This window comes from Pelobates fuscus, chromosome 2 (assembly GCF_036172605.1).
Source record: "Pelobates fuscus isolate aPelFus1 chromosome 2, aPelFus1.pri, whole genome shotgun sequence".
NCBI classification, from domain to species: domain Eukaryota; kingdom Metazoa; phylum Chordata; class Amphibia; order Anura; family Pelobatidae; genus Pelobates; species Pelobates fuscus.
In genome coordinates, this window is record NC_086318.1 from 426,543,288 (window position 1) to 426,566,185 (window position 22,898).

At 39.1% G+C, this 22,898-nt stretch overlaps 1 protein-coding gene across 1 annotated transcript in view; it reads right to left on the bottom strand.

The window, feature by feature from the left end:
- The window catches only part of LOC134586435 (nuclear RNA export factor 1-like), a 44,148-nt gene that overhangs the window by 15,493 nt on the left and 5,757 nt on the right, over positions 1-22,898 (bottom strand). The window contains exons 2-11 of the mRNA XM_063441947.1: positions 21,767-21,850; positions 19,552-19,656; positions 17,707-17,835; positions 11,070-11,139; positions 10,296-10,384; positions 7,771-7,878; positions 6,383-6,489; positions 4,218-4,254; positions 3,518-3,586; positions 178-233 (exon numbers count right to left, since the gene is read on the bottom strand). Coding sequence (XP_063298017.1) covers positions 178-233; positions 3,518-3,586; positions 4,218-4,254; positions 6,383-6,489; positions 7,771-7,878; positions 10,296-10,384; positions 11,070-11,139; positions 17,707-17,835; positions 19,552-19,656; positions 21,767-21,850 — 854 coding nt within the window. The remainder of the gene's footprint in view (positions 1-177; positions 234-3,517; positions 3,587-4,217; positions 4,255-6,382; positions 6,490-7,770; positions 7,879-10,295; positions 10,385-11,069; positions 11,140-17,706; positions 17,836-19,551; positions 19,657-21,766; positions 21,851-22,898) is intronic.

The following is a 22,898-nucleotide window of genomic DNA, read 5'->3' on the forward strand; positions in this document are numbered from 1 at the left end:
TTTAACTCCTAAATGGCAGATCATTGAGCAGTGAGACGACTGGAGGCATGACCTATACATCAAAACTGCGTCATTAAGCTAAAGTTGTGTTGGTGACTATACTGTCCCTATACGGTTCGCTAATCTAAAGTTAGGAATACCAATATTCTCACAGATTAAGTTCACTATCCGACTTACTTGGAAAGAAACTGCCCCAGGAACGATTTGATATTTTCATTACCAAAAAAGCTCCCCTAGAACAAAAAATATCAAATCAATGCAGATTTAAGCTATATACTTATTTGTAGCCAAACACAGTCATTGATTTATACTTAGTTGCAGAAATAAACTATTGTAAAAAATAAATAAATAAATAAAAAATGCAAATGGTAATTTTCCATTGGCATTGTATCAAAATGACATATGATCATAAATGCCCACACTAATGTATATAAACCTTAAAATGTATTGTGCTGAATTAAAAATGCATACACCATTTTAAACCCACAGTTTAGAACAACAATAATGCGTATAATCAGTTTATAAATTACAAGCACTCCCCAATAAAGATATACAGTGCTGTTCACCTCAGGTTTCTTTTTGCAGATTTAAAGAAATACTCCTAGCAATCTCCTATAGCTCAGAGCTGATCAGAATTAGAATTACTGGTAATTTATGCTGTTCTAACAAGCACAGTGCGTGACTTTACCCTACTACATGGCAGATTGGAGCTGGGGTTATGGACCTATCGTGGTGCAAGGTATCAAACTCCAGGATTAAACACAGATAATTCCTCCACATCACTGTCAGACAACATAAGTAGACCCTTTACTTCCCTTTAAGGATACATTTATTTGAAGCCATGTCCAAACCGGTCTATTTGGATTTTACATAAATATATTTTCTTAATATAAACCTTCTAAAGTGACAAAGCTGTTTTAATGAGATTTCACAGATTTTTTTGTACTGTAAAATGTACCCCTATATTTCTTGGGGTAAATGCTGTATTCTGTGGCGTTAAGAGGGGAGCAGATTAAATTACCATTATTAACATTTTTTTTAAATTTCATTTTTAGTTCATTCCCGCTGTCCCTGCTTCTTACATTTGGCCAGGGAGGGGGCATATGATGGTCCCCTGCGATCCAGTGATGGGGAATTCTATCATACACCTCCGCCACACATAGGCAGAGTATGCTCTTCTCGTGAAGAATTGCCATGGTAACTTACGGCAACTCTCTGACAGGCGAAAGGAATACTGTGCCTGCACAGTGTGGAGATGCAGGCTAGAGTCTCCCGGGCTATATCGCCCTCTCAGTATATTTTACACACTCGAAATATAGAAGACAGTTTTTTGTGGATTTTTTTCCCCATTTTTGGGGTTAAAGATTGCTTCCTATATTATGGGGGAAAAAAAGTTTTTTTACATAAATGTAAATCATGAAAAATGACCCTCACATTTGATGCAGCAATGTGAATTTGCACAGCTACAATAGTAATGCCACAACAAAAAATATTGGAGGTTATGTTTAACCCCTTCAGGTCGGAGTCAATAGTGCACATTCTGATCAAAACAAAATGTAAACAAAAACTGGAATTTGCGCTATATGTCTGTTCAACCGTAATTCACCTCTTTCAGATAAAGTGCACCCACACTTATTATATATCAGTTTGTTCAGGAGAAACCGGGCTTTTATTTCAAATACTTATATATGAAACAATTTATTATGAATAAAATTTTAAAAAAATGTGAGAAATTTAAAAGATTTGTAGTTCCGCCTCACATTTTTGGTGAAATTGTCATAATAAGGTTAGCTTTTACTGCAAAAAAGCACATATTTGGATTCAGCAAAGTCTCACGAGTTCAACAGTAGCCCTCATTAACAGTTTGTACTGTGTTTTGGAAAGTTAAAGGGTCAAATATAGCACATTCCATTTTTCAGTTTTTTTCACATTGAAATTTGTCAGATTAGTAATGTTACCTTTGAGACCGTGTGGTAGCCCAGGAATGAGATAAACCCTCATGATGGCATACCATTTACAAAAGTATACTACTTAAGGTAGTATGTCCAGTCTTTTGTAGTAGCCACTTCGTCACAAACACTGGCCAAAGTTAGCATTCATATTTGTTTTTGTGTGGAAAAAAAGCAAAAAACTAATATTTGACCAGTGTTTGTAAATAAGTGGCTACTAAAAATGTCTGGACATACCCCATTTGCAATACCTTGGGTTGTCTACTTTTGCAAGTGGTATGCCATCATGGGGGTAATTCTTATTCCTGGGCTACCATACGGCCTTAAAAGGAAACAAAACCAATCTGTCAAATTTCAATGTGAAAAAAATGTAATTCAAGCCTTATATTTGACTCTCTAACTTTCCAAACCACCATAAAAACTGTACATGGTGGGTACTGTTATACGTGGGAGACTTCACTGAACACAAAAATAAGTGTTTTAAAACAGTAAAACATATTACCACAATATCGTCAGTAAAAGTGCAGTTCGTGTGTGAGAAATGCAAAAAACTTCACTTTTACTAAAAATATCATTGTTGTAATCCAAGTTACTATTGTGAAACACTAATATTTGTGTTCAGCGAAGTCTCCAGAGTAAAACAGTACCCCCCATGTACAGGTTTTATGGTGTCTTGAAAAGTTACAGGGTTAAATATAGTGCTTGCAATTCAAATTCTCTGCCTGGGTTGTCAGGCATGTCAATCAATTTTAACTAATTAAACCACATAATTATGGTAAAATTTTACTTAAATGTACATGTAGAATTTTAATATATACACATATATATGTATTGAAAGTCTACGTGTACACTTATGTAGTTATTTATGTAATTATTATTTATTTTATTATTTTATTTATTATTTTATTTATTATTGTAATTATACATGTATATATAAATATAAAATATATATAGCTGTATTATATATATATATATATATAAATATATATCGTATATATGTAACGTCATTCTAAGTGTATTTTAATACTAATATGTGTACTAATATTAACATTAAAATACACTATGTATGACGTTACATATATAAGATGTATATATATATATGTGCTCGGAATTTAATATGTAATGGATAGTGTCAGAGATAAAAGTTGTTTATTTTTATTTTTTTGTACTACTTCCCACCAGCAGGGGGACTGTGACATTTCACACAGTCCCCTTGCTGGCAGATCCACAGTCAGCTATAGGGGGCCAGATTTGCCTGAGGAGGGCTGCCTGGGCTGTCAGGCAGTCCTCCCGAAGAGGATCGCAATGTAGGGGAGTACCGCCGAGCTGTTACGGCGTTCTATGCTGCCGCAACGGCTTTAAAGCCAATTTAAATGGAGACGGCATAGAACGCCGCAATGGCGTTAAGGGGTTGAAGGGCAATTCTAGCACAAAATGTTGGATGCAAAGGAGTAGAATCCAGGACAGAACCTGCAAAGACCTCACCCATAACAGTCTGCCATCACCACCAGCACTAAGTAAATTCTTTATCTTACACCTAATTGAAGGAAGTTCATCAGCATAAATACCTGTACAGGAGGGAGTGCTTTTGAGTCCGCGATATCAAAAAAGAAATTGGGTTTAAAAATGTGTCCATCCTAAAAAAAAAAAAAAAAATTTAAATAAACCTTTTCAAGACATGTATTATAAAATGCCCAAATGTATATTTTACATAAAACAGTCATATCATTGAAATTATGTATTTTACAAGTCTTTGTTATAGTAATTCAAAGGTAAATGCAGTTACGATTTTTATGATTTCACTATTTGGGTTTTATATGACTGGCCATGGTTTGATAACAACATAGTGAAACAGTGAAGACATGGGCTTAGAGGTAACCATGTAATAACAAAACTTCTTTTAAATTATTACATGATTAACCAAGTTAAACGTAATGCATCACCCATGGCTCTAGATTTATATAGTTACACTTCAGGCTCCCACACACGTTAGATGCACTGTGTAGGTTAGGTTACAGTTATACTGGGTGGGTTTATATTATTAAAGGGACACTCCAGGCTCCCACACACGTTAGATGCACTGTGTAGGTTAGGTTACAGTTATACTGGGTGGGTTTATATTATTAAAGGGACACTCCAGGCTCCCACACACGAAAAGCACATAGGAGGCAGCCATAATCAATAATAGCTGTGGAATATGTCAACACTTTATAACTGCCTGTAATTAAAAAAATTTAATATCCATGCATAATTTTTTATAGCACTTACCAGCTTTTGGATTCCTGGAAAATGGTTAACTACCATTCTACATAATAGGAGACAAAGGTAAAAGCAGTTATTATCTAGGAAAAGACATGGCATTTTAATTGGCACAAAGCTTAAAATTAAATAGCACTAATTTGACAAAGGAAGCTTTGGGGGTCTGTTTACAGAGTGACATTAAACCGCAGTAAACAGTCAGTTAACAAAAACATAGTTGCTTCACTAAAATGTAAATTCTGTTAAAATCAGTTGAATCTTTATAGAAACGGCAGGTTACTATTACTATTCACACAGAGTATATTTGGTTATTACAGTGATACACTTCCCCTTCCAACTTAAGCGCCAGGACCTGCAGAGGACCCGAGGCTTGAAGATGACACGAGGGACAGCTTGAGGTAAGCAAAACTCTGGGAATATTTGTAAAGTACGTCCCCCTCAGAAGCCGTGTTTACCCCTCAATGGTAAGAGTGGGAGGGACAAAGAAGAACTGGGGTGGGTTTATAATATTTGTGAACTGGGGAAAATCGAAGCCAGATAGATCTTTTAGATGGAAGTCCTCGCCCCTGATTGTCTTAACTTGGATTTTGATTAACAATTTTGTGATCTGAATCCTTTGGTTTCCACGAACAAAGTAGATTATAAGTATATTCCTTTTTTTTTCTTATCTTTTAAGTATTTTTCTAAATGTTTTTGGGCAGGAATTGAATAACATATAGTTTATACATAAGTACTGGGTAAAAATATATTAAGTATCATATTGCCCTCTTTAGTAATGCCAGTTTTGGAAGTTCTTACATATAAGTAATGTAACATAATTTTAAGATTTGTTATTAGTCCTTTATACTAAGCAAGTTCCCATCAGTTAAAGGGACACTCCAGTGCCAGGAAAACAAGTCATTTTCCTGGCACTGCAGGTCCCCTCTCCCTCCCACCCCCCATCCCATGTTGCTGAAGAAGTGAAAACCCCTTCAGTGACTTACGCGAGATTACCGCCGATGTCCCTCGGCGGTGGCTTAGGGTCCGCCCACGCTCCTCCCCCGTCGATGTCAGCCGGCACGGGAGACCGATTGTGCATGCGCGGCCGCCGGCGGGATGAGATCTAATGCGCATGCGCGGAAATGCAGTGCACACGCATTAGACCTCCCCATAGGAAAGCATTGAAAATGCATTCAATGCTTTCCTATGGGGAATTTAGCGACGCTGGAGATCCTCACATAGCGTGAGGACGTCCAGCGACACTATAAGCACAGAAAACGGAAGTGCCCTCTAGTGGCTGTCTAGTAGACAGCCACTAGAGGAGGAGTTAACCCTGCAATGTAATTATTGCAGTTTATGAAAAATGCAATATTTACAGTTGTAGGGTTAAGGGTAGTGGGAGTTGGCACCCAGACCACTCCAATGGGCAGAAGTGGTCTGGGTGCCTGGAGTGTCCCTTTAAATGCTTTTGTTCATGAGGACCATTTTTTGTGTGTCATTTAAGGTGTAAAACGCTAGTTTTGGCATGTCTTGGCAAACCAGTATAAAAATCATTGAAACGGCCTTCTCCAAAATGGAGGTAAAGAAAAGTCTGGTAACGAGTAAAGGATTAGGTGATCACGTGATGCAGAACAGAATGAATCTGAAGAAGGCACATGGTGAAGAAGACTTTGCACCATATGGACTTTATGGACTGTTAGACGAACGTATGGTCTAAACACGTTGTGAGGACAATATGGTTTTGGTTATTTAACTTATTGCTTACTGAGAACTTTAGTTTTATTGAGTAAATTTCTTGTGATTGAATGTTTTTCATATAATACAGCGTGGGATTTGTAGGTCCCAACATCACGTCGAGTGTAAGGAGACACACAGGTCAAAACTTTAGTTTTAGAGCCCTTTTTTTATTTTGAAGTGTTTTTAATAAAATTACATTGGCAACTTGCTGGATCTCACTTTTGGCAGTGAAGGATCCTTTTCCAGTAATACTTCCATCAAAGGGGGCTACCAGTGTGGGCATATTGTAGAGCATGGTCAGAGCTCTAAAGGATGTGAGTAGTTCTAACAAGCACTTTACATCAATGACTATATGTGAATGTTTTTGCAAGTATTCATCTAGTTGTTTAAACATATGTACAGAATGATTAATGATTATATTCCTGTGAACGTACAGAGTAGTCCGTGCCTGAGCTCACCTGTAGTAAGAAGAGGTAACAGAGGATTTGCTAATTGGATTTCCTTCCAGCCAAAGGTCTTTCAAGTCCAGGTGTTGAATGAGCTCTAGATCTTCTACCTGGCAAAGCTGCAAAATAGTCTACTTTATAACAAAGAAACTAAAATACCAGCAAAACCAAGCCACGGTCATCTGTGGCTAGAGCCCTGTTATCACTACGAGTCAGAAACCCTCCCACATAGGGTGATCTCCCCCTGCCGACCTTGACACCGGTACACACCCCTTTGTAAACCTCAGACTGGTCTACTTTATGTGTCACTTACGCCCATCACGGACCAGCCCTCCAGCGGAACTCCGCCCATGCGGACAAGGTGCAGGCTGGCTGTGTATCAATCGCAAAGGTATCACAGTAGTCGCTTCTGACTTTAAGTAGCCAGTCAAACTGTTCATAGATGCACTGTATTCTGTAACGTGTAACTTGTTTTCCCCCCCTCCCCCCTTCTCTTTTTTCTGTCTCCCTCCCAGTCTTGAAAAATATTACAAATAAAGAATGTCAAAAAAAAAAAAAAAAAAAATACCAGCAAAAAAAGATAGAGAAAAGAAGCAAGATTTTAAAACACTAACACCAGCTGTCTAAGTAGCAGAGACCTACATCTTGAAGTAAATGATGGTATGTAAAACAAAATCGATACATTGTGCTACGGCAATCACCAGTAAAGATCAAAGACTGTGCTACCATGACTGCTTAAAAAGGGTCCTGGTTCTCTGCAAACCACCATATTTATAGTTCAGCTGACTATTTAGTGAGCACGATGCACACTTTACATTATTCTATATTACGTGTCGCCACTAAATAGTTACAAGACAGATGCACCTTAATATCTTAAATGATAGCCGTACTGCTTCAGGAAGTTTACAAGTGACAAGAAAATGTGGTGAACTGCTATCTGAGAAGAGTATAATACAGATATACAAATCCAGTGTTCAGTTTCTTTAGAGATTTAGATTATGAAAAAAATCATAGTCGTCCTATATCTGCCCCAGTTCCTGACCCATATTCTGTCCCGTGCTGTTGATTCCTCACTAAAAAAAACATCAGCCGTGTCGGTCTTTCCAACTAGGACTCACAAGGTGAATCTCTGTGGAGTCAGGGAGAACCAATGCGGACATGCTCTTAGAACATGTGTAATGACACCATTTTATTGTACCAGAGGATTATAGGAAATGTTCATATACATGAAATGCCTTGTCTGCACCTTTCAGATGATATCTACAAAGGGTAGAGAGCAGTGCTATTAGCAGAAAAATACACAGAGGCACCAGTTGAGTTTTGTTAATCCAATTATACAGAAATCAATTCTAATTTTGAAGACAGAGACCATGTAAAAGCACCAGTCTGACCATTCTTACTTTATTGTAGGAGAGATTCAGGCTCTTCAGGTTCGGAGTTGTGTAATAGAGGGGAGCAAGTCCAGTGAGACAGTGGAGGCTGTTGTGGCTTAGATTCAAAGATATCAGCTACAAAAATAAATAAATAGAATTAAAAGTCATCAAATTTCACAGCAAAATCAGAAGGGCCGAAGAAAGAGATTTTGAAAGAGGAGGGATAATCCTTCTCCATATTGCCAAAATAAGAAGTGTATCAATACACCCACCTGAAGTCAGCATTAAGGTAAAGGGGGATTCCAAGCAGACCAGTTCTCTCAGGCTATCATATCGGCACTGGTATAATCTCCACATTAACTCAGCATTGGTTTAATACCATTTGATATGATTTTATGGTGTATTTTTTACTATTGTCGGTCTTCAATAGTCAAGTAGAATTATTCATTTTGAATAAGGGTGCAACATAACTAACATACGACAATGCTGTCTTTTTTTTTTTTTTGGGATAAAGTATTACCGTATATACTCGAGTATAAGCAGCCCAGAATAGAAGCTGAGGCCCCTAATTTTACCCCAAAAAACTGGGAAAACTTATTGACTCGAGTATAAGACTAGGGTGGGAAATGCAGCAGCTACTGGTAAATTTCTAAATAAAATTAGATCCTAAAAAAATTATATTAATTGAATATTTATTTACAGTGTGTGTATATAATGAATGCAGTGTGTGTGTATATAATGAATGCAGTGTGTGTGTATATAATGAACGCAGTGTGTGTGTATATAATGAACGCAGTGTGTGTATATAATGAATGCAGTGTGTGTGTATGAGTGCAGTGTGTGTGTGAGTGCAGTGTGTGTGTGAGTGCAGTGTGTGTGTGTGAGTGCAGTGTGTGATGCAGAGCCTTGGTGGGGGGTGGGCATTTGTATTATTTTTTAATTATTATTTTAATATAAATAGCTTTTTTGATATTTTAATTTTTATTATTATTATTTTTAATATTATTGTATTATTATTATTATTTTTTTTTTTCGTCCCCCCTGCTTGTTAGCTGGCCAGGGAGGGGGGCTCTCACTCCCTGGTGGTCCAGTGGCATTGGCAGTTCAGTGAAGGGGGCTGGCAGGAAGCACTTACCTCTCCTGCAGCTCCTGTCAGCTAACTTCTCCTCTGCGCCGATCCGGTCAGCTCCCTCTGCAAGTCCCAGTGTAAGTCTCGCAGGAGCCGCACCATGACCCCGCGGCTCTCGCGAGACTTACACTGGGAGCTGACCGGACCGGCGCGGAGGAGAAGGGAGCTGACAGGAGCTGCAGGAGAGGTAAGTAAACGCTCTCTGCAGCCCCCACAGCCCCCTGTCTGTATTATGGCAATATAAATTGCCATAATACAGACATTGACTCGAGTATAAGTCGAGTTGGGGTTTTTCAGCACAGAAAATGTGCTGAAAAACTCTACTTATACTCGAGTATATACAGTACTTGTCTTTCCAAATTCAAGATTTACCTAGTCTTGATGTCAGAAAATATAGATTTTTATTATAGACAGGAGGCGAGTATTATCCCTCCCATTAACCCACCCTGTTCTTTATGTTTCAGCATAATCCTGTTTGGAGTTTTGTCGTACTCTACTAGATACTTCTTCTAGATCTGCAGCTCGAAAGAGGAAGAATATCGGAGGATCATTCACTATATAGACTATGTCAGATGCTGATTGGCTACCGAGTGTTCCATTTCAGTTACTCTGTTTTTTGTCTTTTATTCACTAAACTTTATTGAAAAAAATGTCTTTGCTGCTGGAGTTAAGTAAAGAAAGTTTAATGCATAATACGAGCTATAAAATTCCAGTTTTGCATCATAAAGAGAATTCCTTCAATATATGCCGGAATCATATTATACCCAAGAAATTGAGAAAGCAGCTACCCTCTCCTGCCAACAGGGTTTGTTTGAACTCCAATTACTTATCTGTTTTATTTGATCAAAACCTAATGGCAGCTGCAAAGGATACACTTTAAAATATTGAATTTAGTGCTCATTAGCCATCCTAGGCACTTCGGTTGGCAATTGCTCCTCCAAACTCTGTCTATAAAGTGAAACTATAAAAGGCGTACATAACAGGTCAAACACTTCTATTAAATGAACAAAACAGACGCACATAAAGCTTGAATGGATTTTGGACCGGAAAAGAAAAAGTAAACTAACTAAGAGTGACAGGAGAGCTTATACTTGAAGATATTTTGTGCAAATTGCTGCAGTTATAAGTCCGTCCGGGAAGGGAGGTTGAGTGCAAGGTACTCTCTGCACCATTACATTTGCAAGGAGGGTGCTTACTTCAATTGCGTGGTTTCAAGCCCATTTCTCAGATCCATGTGTTTTAAAAACTGCCTTAAATGTTATACCACTCCTTTGTCCAAGAGAAGGTTTTTTTTCCCATAATAAAATCCAGTGAGTAGCTTCAAGCCCTGGCTACAAATGCTGCACCTGCAGCTGAATTTGTAAGATCTGTGTTTGCAATACAGTTCAGAATGCACAGAAAATGGGTAAAATAGTACACGTACCTTAGGATAACACTCTGCGAGTATTTGTAAGATAATCTCTATAGACGAAGCTTTGTTTAATGGAAAATAAATATTTGCAGATCGCAGATCTAGAAGGCAAAATGTAGAAGAGGTTACTATATTGGTGAATATACGTAGTCTCCTTTCTATAGTAACTTTAAGGGATCCACATTATAGTGCGCAATTTTACAACAGCACTACAGTAGTAGTGCTCCTTGCTGTGGTAGAAAGTATATTGTGCTTAAATATGTAATTAAACAATATACCAAGCACATCGCAAATCAGGAAGAAGAGGCCTGGTGCATGCTGGAATATTGTTCAAGCACATGAGGCCGGGAATAGGCTGTTAAGTGTCTCACATGCATGAAACAAGATGTGGTTTTCTCAAGATTCTGAGGAATGCAACGTCTACCATTCTCAGAGAGAGAGGAGATCCCTGCAGATACAGTATGTTATGTTACAAGCTACCTTCCAGGTGAAAGGGGCAAGCTGCAGTATTCACACTTTAAATGGTGCAGGTATAAAGAAGGCCCAGTACTAACAGCATGCTGTGCACAAATGTATGTTGCTCAATAATGGTCAATATCTTCAATTATCAGTTTGACAATGGCCATCTAACAATTGGAGTCTCTTGCCAGGAATACAAGCCACATGACAAGATAGGCAGCCCTCTGCACTTTTAAACAGATTGTTTAGCGTCATGTCACATTGCAGGGAATCACGGTGTCTTTAAAAATTAACATGAAATAAATTGAGTAGATAAACTTTCCTTACCAGGGTCGTTTGAAAGGTTGCTCAGATCTAGACTTTCTAGCATTACATAGTATCGTTTCTGCAGACACATCTGTGATACATTAAGAACAAAAAAAATAGATAAATCTATCATTTGCAGATTAACCAGTAATCAGCAGATAAACTATACCAACACAATATAATTGCTTATTAACCCCTTAAGGACGCATGACGGAAATTTTCCGTTATTGCAGCACTCCCCTTAAGGACGCTGGACGGAAAATTTCCGTCCAAAATGAAAATTAACCCCTGATTGCCACAATCGCGGCAATCGTGGGGTTAATCTTCCTGTAGTGTGTCTCCCTATCGGAGGCACACTACCATGGGCTGTTTCACTGATTCAGCCCATGTGATCGCTCTGACCGGGAGTCAGAGTGATCACGCGTGCTGCAGTGAAACCCGATCTGTTTCTCTGCAGCTCCGTGTGAGCTGTGAACAGCAGAGAGACAGATCGGTGCTGATCTTTCTCTCTGGCTGTAAAAAAAAAAAGTTAGTTACAAAATCCCACCCCCCCCCTCACCTCTTTCAAATAAAATTTAACCCCTTCCCTGCCCTTTGATCACTGCCTGCAGTGATCAAAATACAGATCACAGTATTTCACTGTGATCTCGTTTTTTTTTCTTTTAACCCCTGAGGGTTAACTTTTATTTTTTTTAATCCTCAGGGGTTAAATGTATTTAATTAATTTGTTTAAATATTTTTAAATATTTATATATTTAGCTAAGGTGGGTAGAAGTTAGTGGGAAATTTGGGGATTTACGGTTAGGCTAGTTAGGGGTTAAAAGTAAAAAAAGGGGGGGGCGGGGCCTGACTGCTATGGAGGGAGGACGTGCCTCACTAGAGCTCCATCCAAAAACTAGAGAAATGGCTAAAAAGGCACTCTTTGACTCACCACACGAGACCACAAACGACTTATCACCTCCAAGTCCACACGGTGAACCGGTAAAGCGGCCCATGAGCAGACGGTGGACGGCAGATCACACCCGCGAAGGCATGCGGCCCGGTATGTGCCGGGGGGGGAGAGGCGGCCGACCTCCCAACCTGGAGCCATCCGGAGGCTAAAATCCAGAAACGGACACCCCGCAACCCCCCCCCTTAGACCGGTGGGGGTGATCCCGGTCCACCCTGGTGGGTCCCCCCTGGCATAGAACTAACGCCGGAGAGAATGGTCGGGGAGGAGAGAAGCCCACTTAAAATGGCGGAGATCATGCGGCCTCCAAGCAACCACGAGGCCCAACTCGTCCCCGAGTCCAACCTGGACCGCATATTCATGGACTTCTGGCACAAATACGAGCAACTACTACAACAAAGCGACACTTGCCCGCCTAGCCCAAGCCACTCACCTAAAAGCCCTCAGCAACAGAAAGCTCCACTGGCGGGACATAGCACTAAAAGACGGCGGCGGATTGGTAGGCGAGCACCTCAGCACAAATCCAGCTCAGGCCCAACCCGGACACCTTCAGCCACAGGGACGACCCCACGAGAGCACCGGGGTACCAACCGTCCCTACCCACTCCCGACGACTTACCGCACCCAGCAGAAAATCCACGGGTACCCACAGCAGGGAACAGCACAGCCCCAAAGCAAGACCACCAGGAACAGCAAACACCCCACGTGGGCTTCAAGAAGGGTCTGGCGAGACAGAGCAGACAAGGTACCCCACACACGCCAGGATGCCCCTGGGACTCACTCCCCAAGTGACACACAGAGAACCAGCATGGGTAGCAGGACAAAAATGCTGCATACCTCTGTGCAAACACACACATGGAACACCCGCACGCTACCTCCCTGGGAAGCCTGGAAGCAATCTCCATCGACCGAAGGGGTCCACGGACTCGCTCCCTGCCCAGCACCAACCTGGCCATCCACAGGGATCGGATGAACGGAGAAAAGGGCCCCCAGAACATGAAAGGCTTTAACACACACTGACAGACACTATTTACCTGTGGCAACACTACCCGAGCGACCCGTGATACATGATTAAGGCTTAATTTGAGTGTTATGTTTTTCTCTTTTTTTCTTTTTTTTTTTTGTTTTTCTTTTCACGTTTCCCTAACCATACTCTTTAGAAATCTGTATCTGAGGCAAACTTACATAGCCTGTAATCCATCATACTTAAACCATGTTAAATTCTAGCTCTGTGTTAATAGTGAGCATGTTACGTTAACCCCTTTCAGCTAGTCTAGCCTGTGTTTAACGGCTTGCAGTTTGTCAGCCCACTTTGATGATGGTAACCCCTCTTAGATAAGCAATGTCATGTACCTCAGCATACTCTTAAGCGTAATTAACTTTATCACATGCATGTCTAGCGTAGAATGTTTAATACGACTACTAATGTTACAAAGCTTGTTATTTTACAGTTAACCAATAAGCCTGTTTAACCTTTAACGAACACTAGACTTGTATTGGCCTGTTAGAATCATACCAAATAGACAAAGCGGATTCTCAATCTTACGTTTAACTATTAATATGCCTAAATACTTTAGCATGTTATATCATATAAGCAATGGTTACTAGCCTGTTATATTCATTTTTAACAAAAAATGTGCAAATGTAAAAAGCCACGAACATGTCTGCATGAACCTGCCTGTGTCTGCTGTCGTGGCTTCATGGGCCTGCATGTAAAATCTTTTGCACCAAAAATAAAGAATTAAAAAAAAAAAAAAAAAAAAGTTAAAAAAAAAACTATAAAAAGTTAAAAAAACTTTTCAAAAGTTTAAACAAAGTTTTAAAATAGTAAAATAAGTTGTCAAACGCTAAATAAAACTTTTTAAAAGTTAAAAAAAACTTTTAAAAAGTTAAAAAAATGTTTAAAAAGGGGGGAAAATGCGTATTACCGCTACACTTGGTACAGGCTAGCGAAAAAATGATACCGCGGTAATGTTTCAAATATGCCTTTTGAAACACCCTGGGGTGTCTTCTTTAGGAAATGGTATGCCTTTGTGAAGTAAATGGAAAACACAACCTATTAAAAAAATTCCAAAGTGGGGCATGGACCCAGCGTAAAAATTCTACCTTGAATGGCTGTGTCTCAAATGTGCCCCTTCAACGTTGTCATATACTTGGTAAAGGTACATACGGGGGTATTGCTGTACTCAGATGACATAGCGGAGCAACATATGATGTATTATATTTCTGTAACACATATAAGGTTTGCAAAATATATTTTACAAACTCATTGAGTATGTCAAAAAGGCATATAAAAAGCGTATTACCACTACACTTGGTATAAGCTAGCGGAAAAATTATTTCACGCTAAGGGTTAAAATACATCTTTTGAAATACCCTAGGGTGTCTTCTTTAAGAAATGGTATGCCTTTATGGGGTAGCTGGAATAATTAACCTACAAACAAACCTCCAAAGTGGGGTATGGACACAGCGTAAAAATGTAAAGTTTGAAAAAACTTAAATGGCTGTGTCTCAAATGTGCCCCTTCAATGTCCGCATATACCTGGCAAAGGTACATATGGGGATATTGCTGTGCTCAGACGACATAACTGAGCAAGATAGGAAGTATTATATAGCCGTAGAACACATAAGGTTTGCAAAATATACAGTACAAACTCATTGTGTGTGTAAAAAAGGCAGTAAAAAATGCTTATTACCACTACACTTGGTACAAGCTAGCGGAAAAATGATTTCACGCTAAGGTTCAAAATACATCTTTTGAAATACCCTCGGGTGTCTTCTTTAAGAAATGGTATGGCTTTATGGGGTAGCTGGAATAATTAACCTACAAACAAACCTCCAAAGTGGGGTATGGACACAGCGTAAAAATGTAAAGTTTGAAAAAACTTAAATGGCTTTGTCTCAAATGTGCCCCTTCAATGTCCGCATATACATGGCAAAGGTACATATGGGGGTATTGCTGTGCTCAGATGGCAAAGGTACATATGGGGGTATTGCTGTGCTCAGATGACACAGCTGAGCAAGATAGGAAGTATTATATAGCTGTAGCACACATAAGGTTTGCAAAATACACAGTACAAACTCACGGTGTGTGTCAAAAAAGCAGAAAAAATGCTTATTACCACTACACTTGGTACAAGCTAGCAGAAAAATGATCCCCCACTAAGGTTCAAAATATGCCTTTTGAAATACCCTGGGATGTCTTCTTTAAGAAATAGTATGCTTTTATGGGATAGTTGGAATATATAGCCTGCTAAAAAACTTCAAAGTGGGGTAACAACACAGCGTAAAAATTCAAAGTTTGACAAAACCTGCAATGGCTGTGTCTGAAATGTGCCCCTTCAACGTCCCCATTTAACTGGCAAAGGTACATACGGGGGTATTGCTGTACTCAGACAACATAGCTGAGCAACATATAAAGTATTATAAAGCCATAGCACACATAAGGTTTGCAAAATATACAGTACAAACTCACTGTGTGTCAAAAAGGCAGAAAAAAAATGCTTTTTACCACTGCTCTTGATACAAGCTAACGGAAAAATTATCCCACGCTAAGGTTCAAAATTTGCCATTTGAAATACCCTTGGGCGTCTTCTTTAAGAAATAGTATGCCTTTTTGGTGTAATTGGATAAAGCAGCCTGCTAACATATTTAAAAATAGAATACGGAACCCATTAAAACTCTCCATGTAAATTCACACTTAAAAACCTGAACTTATCACATCTCTTTCACAGCACTGTAACTTCACAAAATAGTGTCTGGGTCATACATTGGGCATATTGTTTTACTCAGAAGAGGTAACTGAGCATACTTAGGGGGAATTTATGACAGTGGCACTTATCAAATGTAAGAAATACCCAGCGAAAATGCAACATGTATGTAAAAAAAATTATTATTTTTTTCTCACCACAAAATTTGAAATAAATTGGTGAAAACATGGTGGCAAGTTAAGGTATAATATATGCCTAATAACATACCCTGGAGTGTCTGCTTTCTCAAATGGAAGGCCTTTAGGTTATTTGAACAGTGAGATGGCTATAATGCCACAAATTCAGACATATGACCATCTATGAAAATTCCAACTATAGAAACTGAAATAGCATGGTCTCCTATATGGCACTGTAGCTTCACAGAATAGGGGCAAAGGTATACAATGGGGGTATCGTTGTACTCAGCAGATGTAGCTGAACACAATATGGGGTTCTGTACAGGGATAGCACACACTAGATTTACGAAATACACATTACAAAAACCTTGTTATATGTGAATATGCCAAAATAGAGAAAAAACACAATTTTACTCCAATATTTAGCAGAGATTGGCGGTGAAATGGCTACGCAAAAAGTGTCAAACTAACCTTAGGTAAATAGCCTGTGATGTCTACTTTATATAAATATATACTTTTGTGTGGCAATTTTGTTTCCTGTAATGGGTATTAAACTTCCAAGACAAACATACCAACTTCTAAAATTGTTTCACATTGAAATTTTATTTTAGACCTTGTAGTTTGTGACCTGTAACTTTCAAAATAAACTGAAATCCTACACATATTATGAACTTGGTAAATCAAGACACATAAATGAATTGATTTTGAATTACTTTTCCTAAGCTGTACATATTATGCACACATTATTATTGCCAAAACGTGGGGAAAAAAGCGTTTTGTTTTTTTTCCCCCACATTATTTTGCATTTTTTTTGTAATAAATGAGAATTTATACATGTATAGGTCACATCAAATTAAAGCCCTTTTTGTTGTCTAAAAAACGGTATATCATATGTTTTGGTACAATAAATGAGAGAGATGCAAATTGCAGTTGAACACAAACAGCAAAAAATGCAAAAATTGCTTGTGTCCTTAAGGGTATGTCCAGCTTCTGAAGCTGCGTCCTTAAGGGGTTAAGCAGCATATCCTCTAAAAATCATTGAAGCTCAGTCTTAAACACTAATGCCTGGAATTTTGAGACATGAAGAGAAATAGGAGATTATTAGCACGTACAAGCATGTACACACTCAGTCATCAGACAGGGAACAGTTGGGGATTTATTCCCTAAATGGTGATGTCAGTGCTGAGAACTAGAACACAAAAATTCAGCTGATCTTTGGGGATGACTTATGAATGTTTTGCTAATTGGAGGTAATCACAGTAACATTACTGCACATAATAAACATCCTGCTGTGCTGTGCGATGTTGAACACACCCTATAGGGGGTCTGATGTACTATTTCTACAACAGAATGATTTCCAAAATTGAAGAAACATTTGTACAAGCCGCTCAGAGGTCAATGATAGATGTATAATGAAGTGGAAACTCAAGAAACAGATATAAACAAGTGGATCTCTTTCTGCACCAGAGCAGAAGGGCCGTACTTGCTACTTGTACAAACAGAGCATCTCTACAAACATATTCTCTGTATATATATATATATATTAATAATTTCTCCTCCCTTCTCAACCCTTTGACCTCCCTCCAATGCGGTTATCTGCTCTAGTTTGTGAATTCATTGCTTCACATCGAATATTCACCTTAAAGGGATTCTACAGGCACCAGATCAATTCATCTTAATGAGGCGCTTCCAAGGAAATCGTATAAATCTCTGCTATTTCAATCAGATGGTCTCAGAAACCAATTTATAGGTTTTATATCCACATTGTACACGGCTGCGGAATATGCTAGCGACATACAAATAATAAAAATGCGCAGGTGTTACCTTTATTTCTGTTGCGCTGGAAATGCTATAGCGCCTTGTGTCGTGTACGGACACAACTCTTGGACTTGATGCTGGAAACTCCTGCATGTTAGTGAATGGGGGCTCACAGGGGGTGGCAATAATAACAATCTAAAAAAAAAAAAAAAAAAAAAAAAAAAAAAATCACAAATGAACAGCAGTCAAAATCCGGATTTACAAGAAGATTCAGAAAAAGAGTTTGAAATAGTACATAGCAGGGATGACTGATCTTGGCATCATGGGAAAGATATAATCACAGCTTTGTTACATAATATGCACCGACAAAGAATAGCTGCCACAAAACCAGATAATGTTTGATTACAAAGGCAATATCAGCACACCCTACACAGTGATTGGCTATTGAACGGACACTGTAGGCACCCACACCACTTGAGCTAATTGAAGTGGTCTGGGTGCTGTGTCCCTTTTGCACTTAGTGCTGCAATGTAAAATATTGCAGTTCCAGAGAACTACAATGTTTACATTGCAGCTTTAAGTCTGCCCTCAGACAGCCACTAGAAGGCTTCCAGAATTGTAACGGACTTTTGGTCCGTTATCGGACGCTGGATGTCCTCACGCTCTGCATGAGGACCTCCAGCGTCAGATTTTCCCCCGTAGGAAAGCATTCCCGCTTGTTGTGGGACAGAGTATCAGCGCCGGGATTAGGGGAGTAAATAAAGGGTTTTTAATCCTTTACTTGCCAGGTAGGAGGGGGCGCGAGGGAGAGGGGAGGCAGAGGGATTGTTAGTGCCAGGAATACAGCTTTGTATTCCTGGCACTACAGTACCCCTTTAACATACAGAGTAAGGAGCACCTTTAATGCTACTATAAACAAAATGCCCTCACTGGAAACGACTGGCTTAACCAATCCAGGCGACATCTACATGTATACATCTTAACTCCCAGCATGTTTACCCCAGACAATCCTCTATGCAAGGTTAAAGCAGTGCTGGCAAGCATTTGGTTACAATATGTAGCTTTTTACATGTAAAGGGTCACTCCAGACCCCTAAAAAACTTTAGCTTGCTGAAAAGCTTTGTGTGTCAAGAATGTATCCCCTTTTTATTTAGCAAAAAGTACAAAAGACACTTCTAAATTAAGCGGGTTACACCCCCTTAACCTTTCAATCAGACAACATGTAATTTTGCTTCCTGGTTTGGTTAACTCGGTGGAGCTAAACTCAAGAGGAAGCAATTGCCCAGACAACCTACATTATAAAGACTTCTCACTGAGCTGCATTAGGAAGTGTGTGATTGGACAGCCACAGAAAGTCTGGGCGGGTTAGAAGGGAAGGCTTTGCAAAGGCAGCAGACAAGAGAAATGGGGGTTTTGCAAGCTGTTTAAAATATAACTCCCATAAAGAAAAATGCATAATTAAATGCATGCATGTTTTAATTTGGGGTATATCTACTAAACAGGGATAATTTATTTTGTGTAGTGGAGTGTAACTGAGAAACTGTTGCAGATATTACTGAGCAAATGACACACTGTCAGACATTTTATTTTATTAAACCTAGAATGATAATCTGGACTAGGGAAATACGATGGAATAATATTGAAAATCAATCATTTATACTGTGTGCTTGCCTACTAGTATATTACAAGATGTTCTAATCTAGGTGGAAAATGAATTGAGTTAGAGGCTGCAACATCAATCTGTAAATGCGATGAGCTACATTCCATTACATGTTTAAACTCCAGGGTTTGTAGGACAACCACATTTTTGGTTATTCAAACTCTAATTTACCAACTACCACTCCCCAGCACGGTGATATAGCAAGGCTTGCAATTACTCAGGATAAAAAAATGGCATTACAAAATGTTTACCTTGTAGTAATGTTCTCCGTGAATTCTTTTTGAAACTCTCACCAGATTTTTTGCAATTTTAAAACTATCCACGTAGAAAACAGCCATGTTGTTTACATAGTGAAACTAAAGAGAAAAAAAAAAGTAGATTTGTATACGGCTTTCAAGATATATAGAAAACAGGCAAATGCACAAAAATGATTCAAAAGAAAATAATGCAGAAACAATTCGGAACAAACCGCCACAGAGAAGGATAAAAATATTTCCCCCTATAAAATATTTCCCCCTGCACGGAGCAGGTTATTAATTCAACCCTGCATTTTTACAGAAACTTCACAAGGGTATGCAAAATGAGTCATTATGTACTCAAAATATATAGCCGAGCACAACTTAGCGATTTTTAGTACAGTAGCACAGATCAGGTTTACAGGCTCAAAATATACAATATTTGAAATAAAAGTGTGCTCCATACTGTGTTCAGCTACATCTTCTGTAACCCAAACACAACTCCGCATACTCTTCTGAATAAAACAATACCCCCAATGTATGCTTTTGGCACTATCTTGCGAGATTACAGTGCCATAGAAAAAACTTGAATATTTCAGTGTTTACGTTTAGAATCATACATTAATTTGATGGGTCTATTTCGCATTTTTGGGGCATTTTAGAAGTTTGACAGTTAAAAGTACCCCATAAATACATAGCATTTGTGAAATTAGACATAAGGTATTTTTTGAGCCTTATTAAACAGCAATTGCAGCACCAATTTCTTTCAAAATCCATGCAAATTGCAATTTAGTGGTATATTTTGATATGTGATGCTGTAATAAAAATCACTACATTGTGCTCAACTATATCTCCTGAGTACAGAATGATCCCCTTCATATACTTTTGTCAATTTTGTGAAAATACAGAATTAATGATTGGCCCATTGCAGGGTTTTCTTTTTCTTCTTTTAAATGGCAAATTAAAGATGGGTTTATGGTGCATTCTGGGGCACTTCGTAGCTCACATATTTAAATTACTACATAAATGCATACCATTTGCAAAAGTGGACACCATGGAGACACATTTTAAACTTTATTGAGGTACCATTTCCCCCAAAGTTTGTGGTATTCCTTTTTCAATTTGTACATACGCATTTAATTGTTTTGCATATTTAAATCTCATGTGTCCCACTGTAATAAAATGATCTTAACTAAACTCCGCAACATCTCATGAGTACGATACCCCATGGGTGAAGAGGAGCCTAGTTTAACACCAGTCTATAAGAAATCAGCACTTTTATAAATTTACCAGGGAACACCCCCCTGGCTGTCAAACAGCCAGGGAGGTTTGCAGACTCCTTCCGTTAGCTCTACTTGAGTGTGCCTGCCTCCCCACTCACCAGCTTCAGACCTCAGACCAGAGGTGTGTGTGCACGCACAAGCCGGCGCTCACATACGTATCTGTGTGTGCATGTGCGTGCGTGCACGCACCAATTCAGAGGCTTCTCCACGGACTGGGTTTCCTTGCAGGCTGAGCCAAGTGGCCGGTCGGAGCCATGTTGTCACCTCTCTCATAGCCACCCGGTATAGCTGTCTCTGGGTCTTGAGTTTTGCCCACAGGTAGGTACTTAAATTATGTATGTACTCTATTTCTGATTGGTTAGTTTCCTGTACTCTATTTCTGATTGGTTAGTTTCCTGTAAAGTTTCCTGTAAAGAGACTGCAAGTCTCTTCCGGGAAAAAGGGGGAGGGCGTGCTAAGGCTTCAGTTCATAAGATATGCAGCCTTTGCAAGCTCTTTTAGAATATACCCCCCAATGAATACATGCATGAAAATGAATGCATGTATTCAGTGGGGGTATATCTACTAAACAGTGATTTCTTCCCCCCTCCCATGTGGGAAATGGAGTGATCCTTTAATCCCTGTCTAAACCCCTTGGAGAAGCAGAGTTGGTGGACTTTTGGTGCTGGATAACACCCATTCAGATGGGCTGCAACCAAAGCCAATATCTTCACTCACTATAACACTCCGTGGTAATGATGCTTGGAGTGTCCGTTTAAAAAATGCTCTTAGCCAATAGGAAACAGTTTTCCTTTACTGAATATGTTTCAAAATATTTGCAACTTATTTTCATAGTGATGGTTATATTTAAGGTATTTTTGTCTGCTCTTTGTCACCAACATCCTAATGGGAATGTTGTAGTAGGCCACGGTGTACACACCGTATGTATGTGGGATTTGAATTCCTACCTGGAAGGCTTTGAACTGAGAGCCACATTCCTGCTCAATAGAGTGCAGCAACCAAGACCTATCATACCGTTTGCCGTATGGGATCTGAAGGAAAGAAATATATATTTTGCATAAATAGTATATGGACAGCTAAGTGGAAGATAAAAAGAGGAATTTAAATATCAATCCTGGTAACATTCAAACAACATCAAATTCAACTCCGTGCCGAAAAGATAAAAAAATCTGCCAATAGAGACGGTTTTTTTTTTGTTTTTTTTTATTCTTTATTTTGGTTGTGCACTGATTGAACAGACAGCCGGCGTGTGCCACAACAGCGACATCCGGTAGAGTAGGTAAACATTGGTATGACATGTTATGACATTAGATATACAGGCACATTTTTTATATTATTTGAAAACAGTAGTTTAGGATCACGTTTGATTTTAACTATGGTAACATATTACACATGTCATGGAGTAACAGATACAGAAGAAACATAGGCTGGGAACATGACTTGTGCGTTAGAGTGTACATAGAGTGTTAAATAATAGTAAGAGAAAATTAACTGGACAACGATATTCATGACTAGCGTATATGCGTTAACGATTAGGGTAACTGGATACAGGATCGCTAGAGTCAGGCACAGTTTTAAGAGGACATACAAACAGGTCTAGCTACAGGCTGATTTGAACCTATTGAGACATACTGAGTTAGCTGTAGTGTGGTTCAGGCTAATACAAGTCGTCTATGGCACATAATATATTGGAGTAACTAAGCGTGTTCTGAGTTTAACGCATGTTGTTGGGTCATGCTAAACTAGCTGTGGGCTAAGTTGGCAAGACATAGCAGGTTATGGGATCACTGGCAATGCTTTAAACAAAAGAAACATCAATGGCAGTGCTAGTGCGGGGTAATCATTATGGGTTAGCTAGGAAAGTGCCAATGGGGAGATCAATCTGATTAAACAAAACTAACAATAAAAATGTTCCCTGGGATCCCCCCTGCCAAAAAAAAAAAGTCCCGCTCTCATCAAGTTGGCAGGTATGATTGTATGCCCCCTAGGTTGTGAGTTCCTGCTATAGCTTTGGGCATTGTGTGAGGTCTCACGGTCAGGAGAGCTAGCGTCCCGGTTCATCCGATGCCTCGTTGGTGC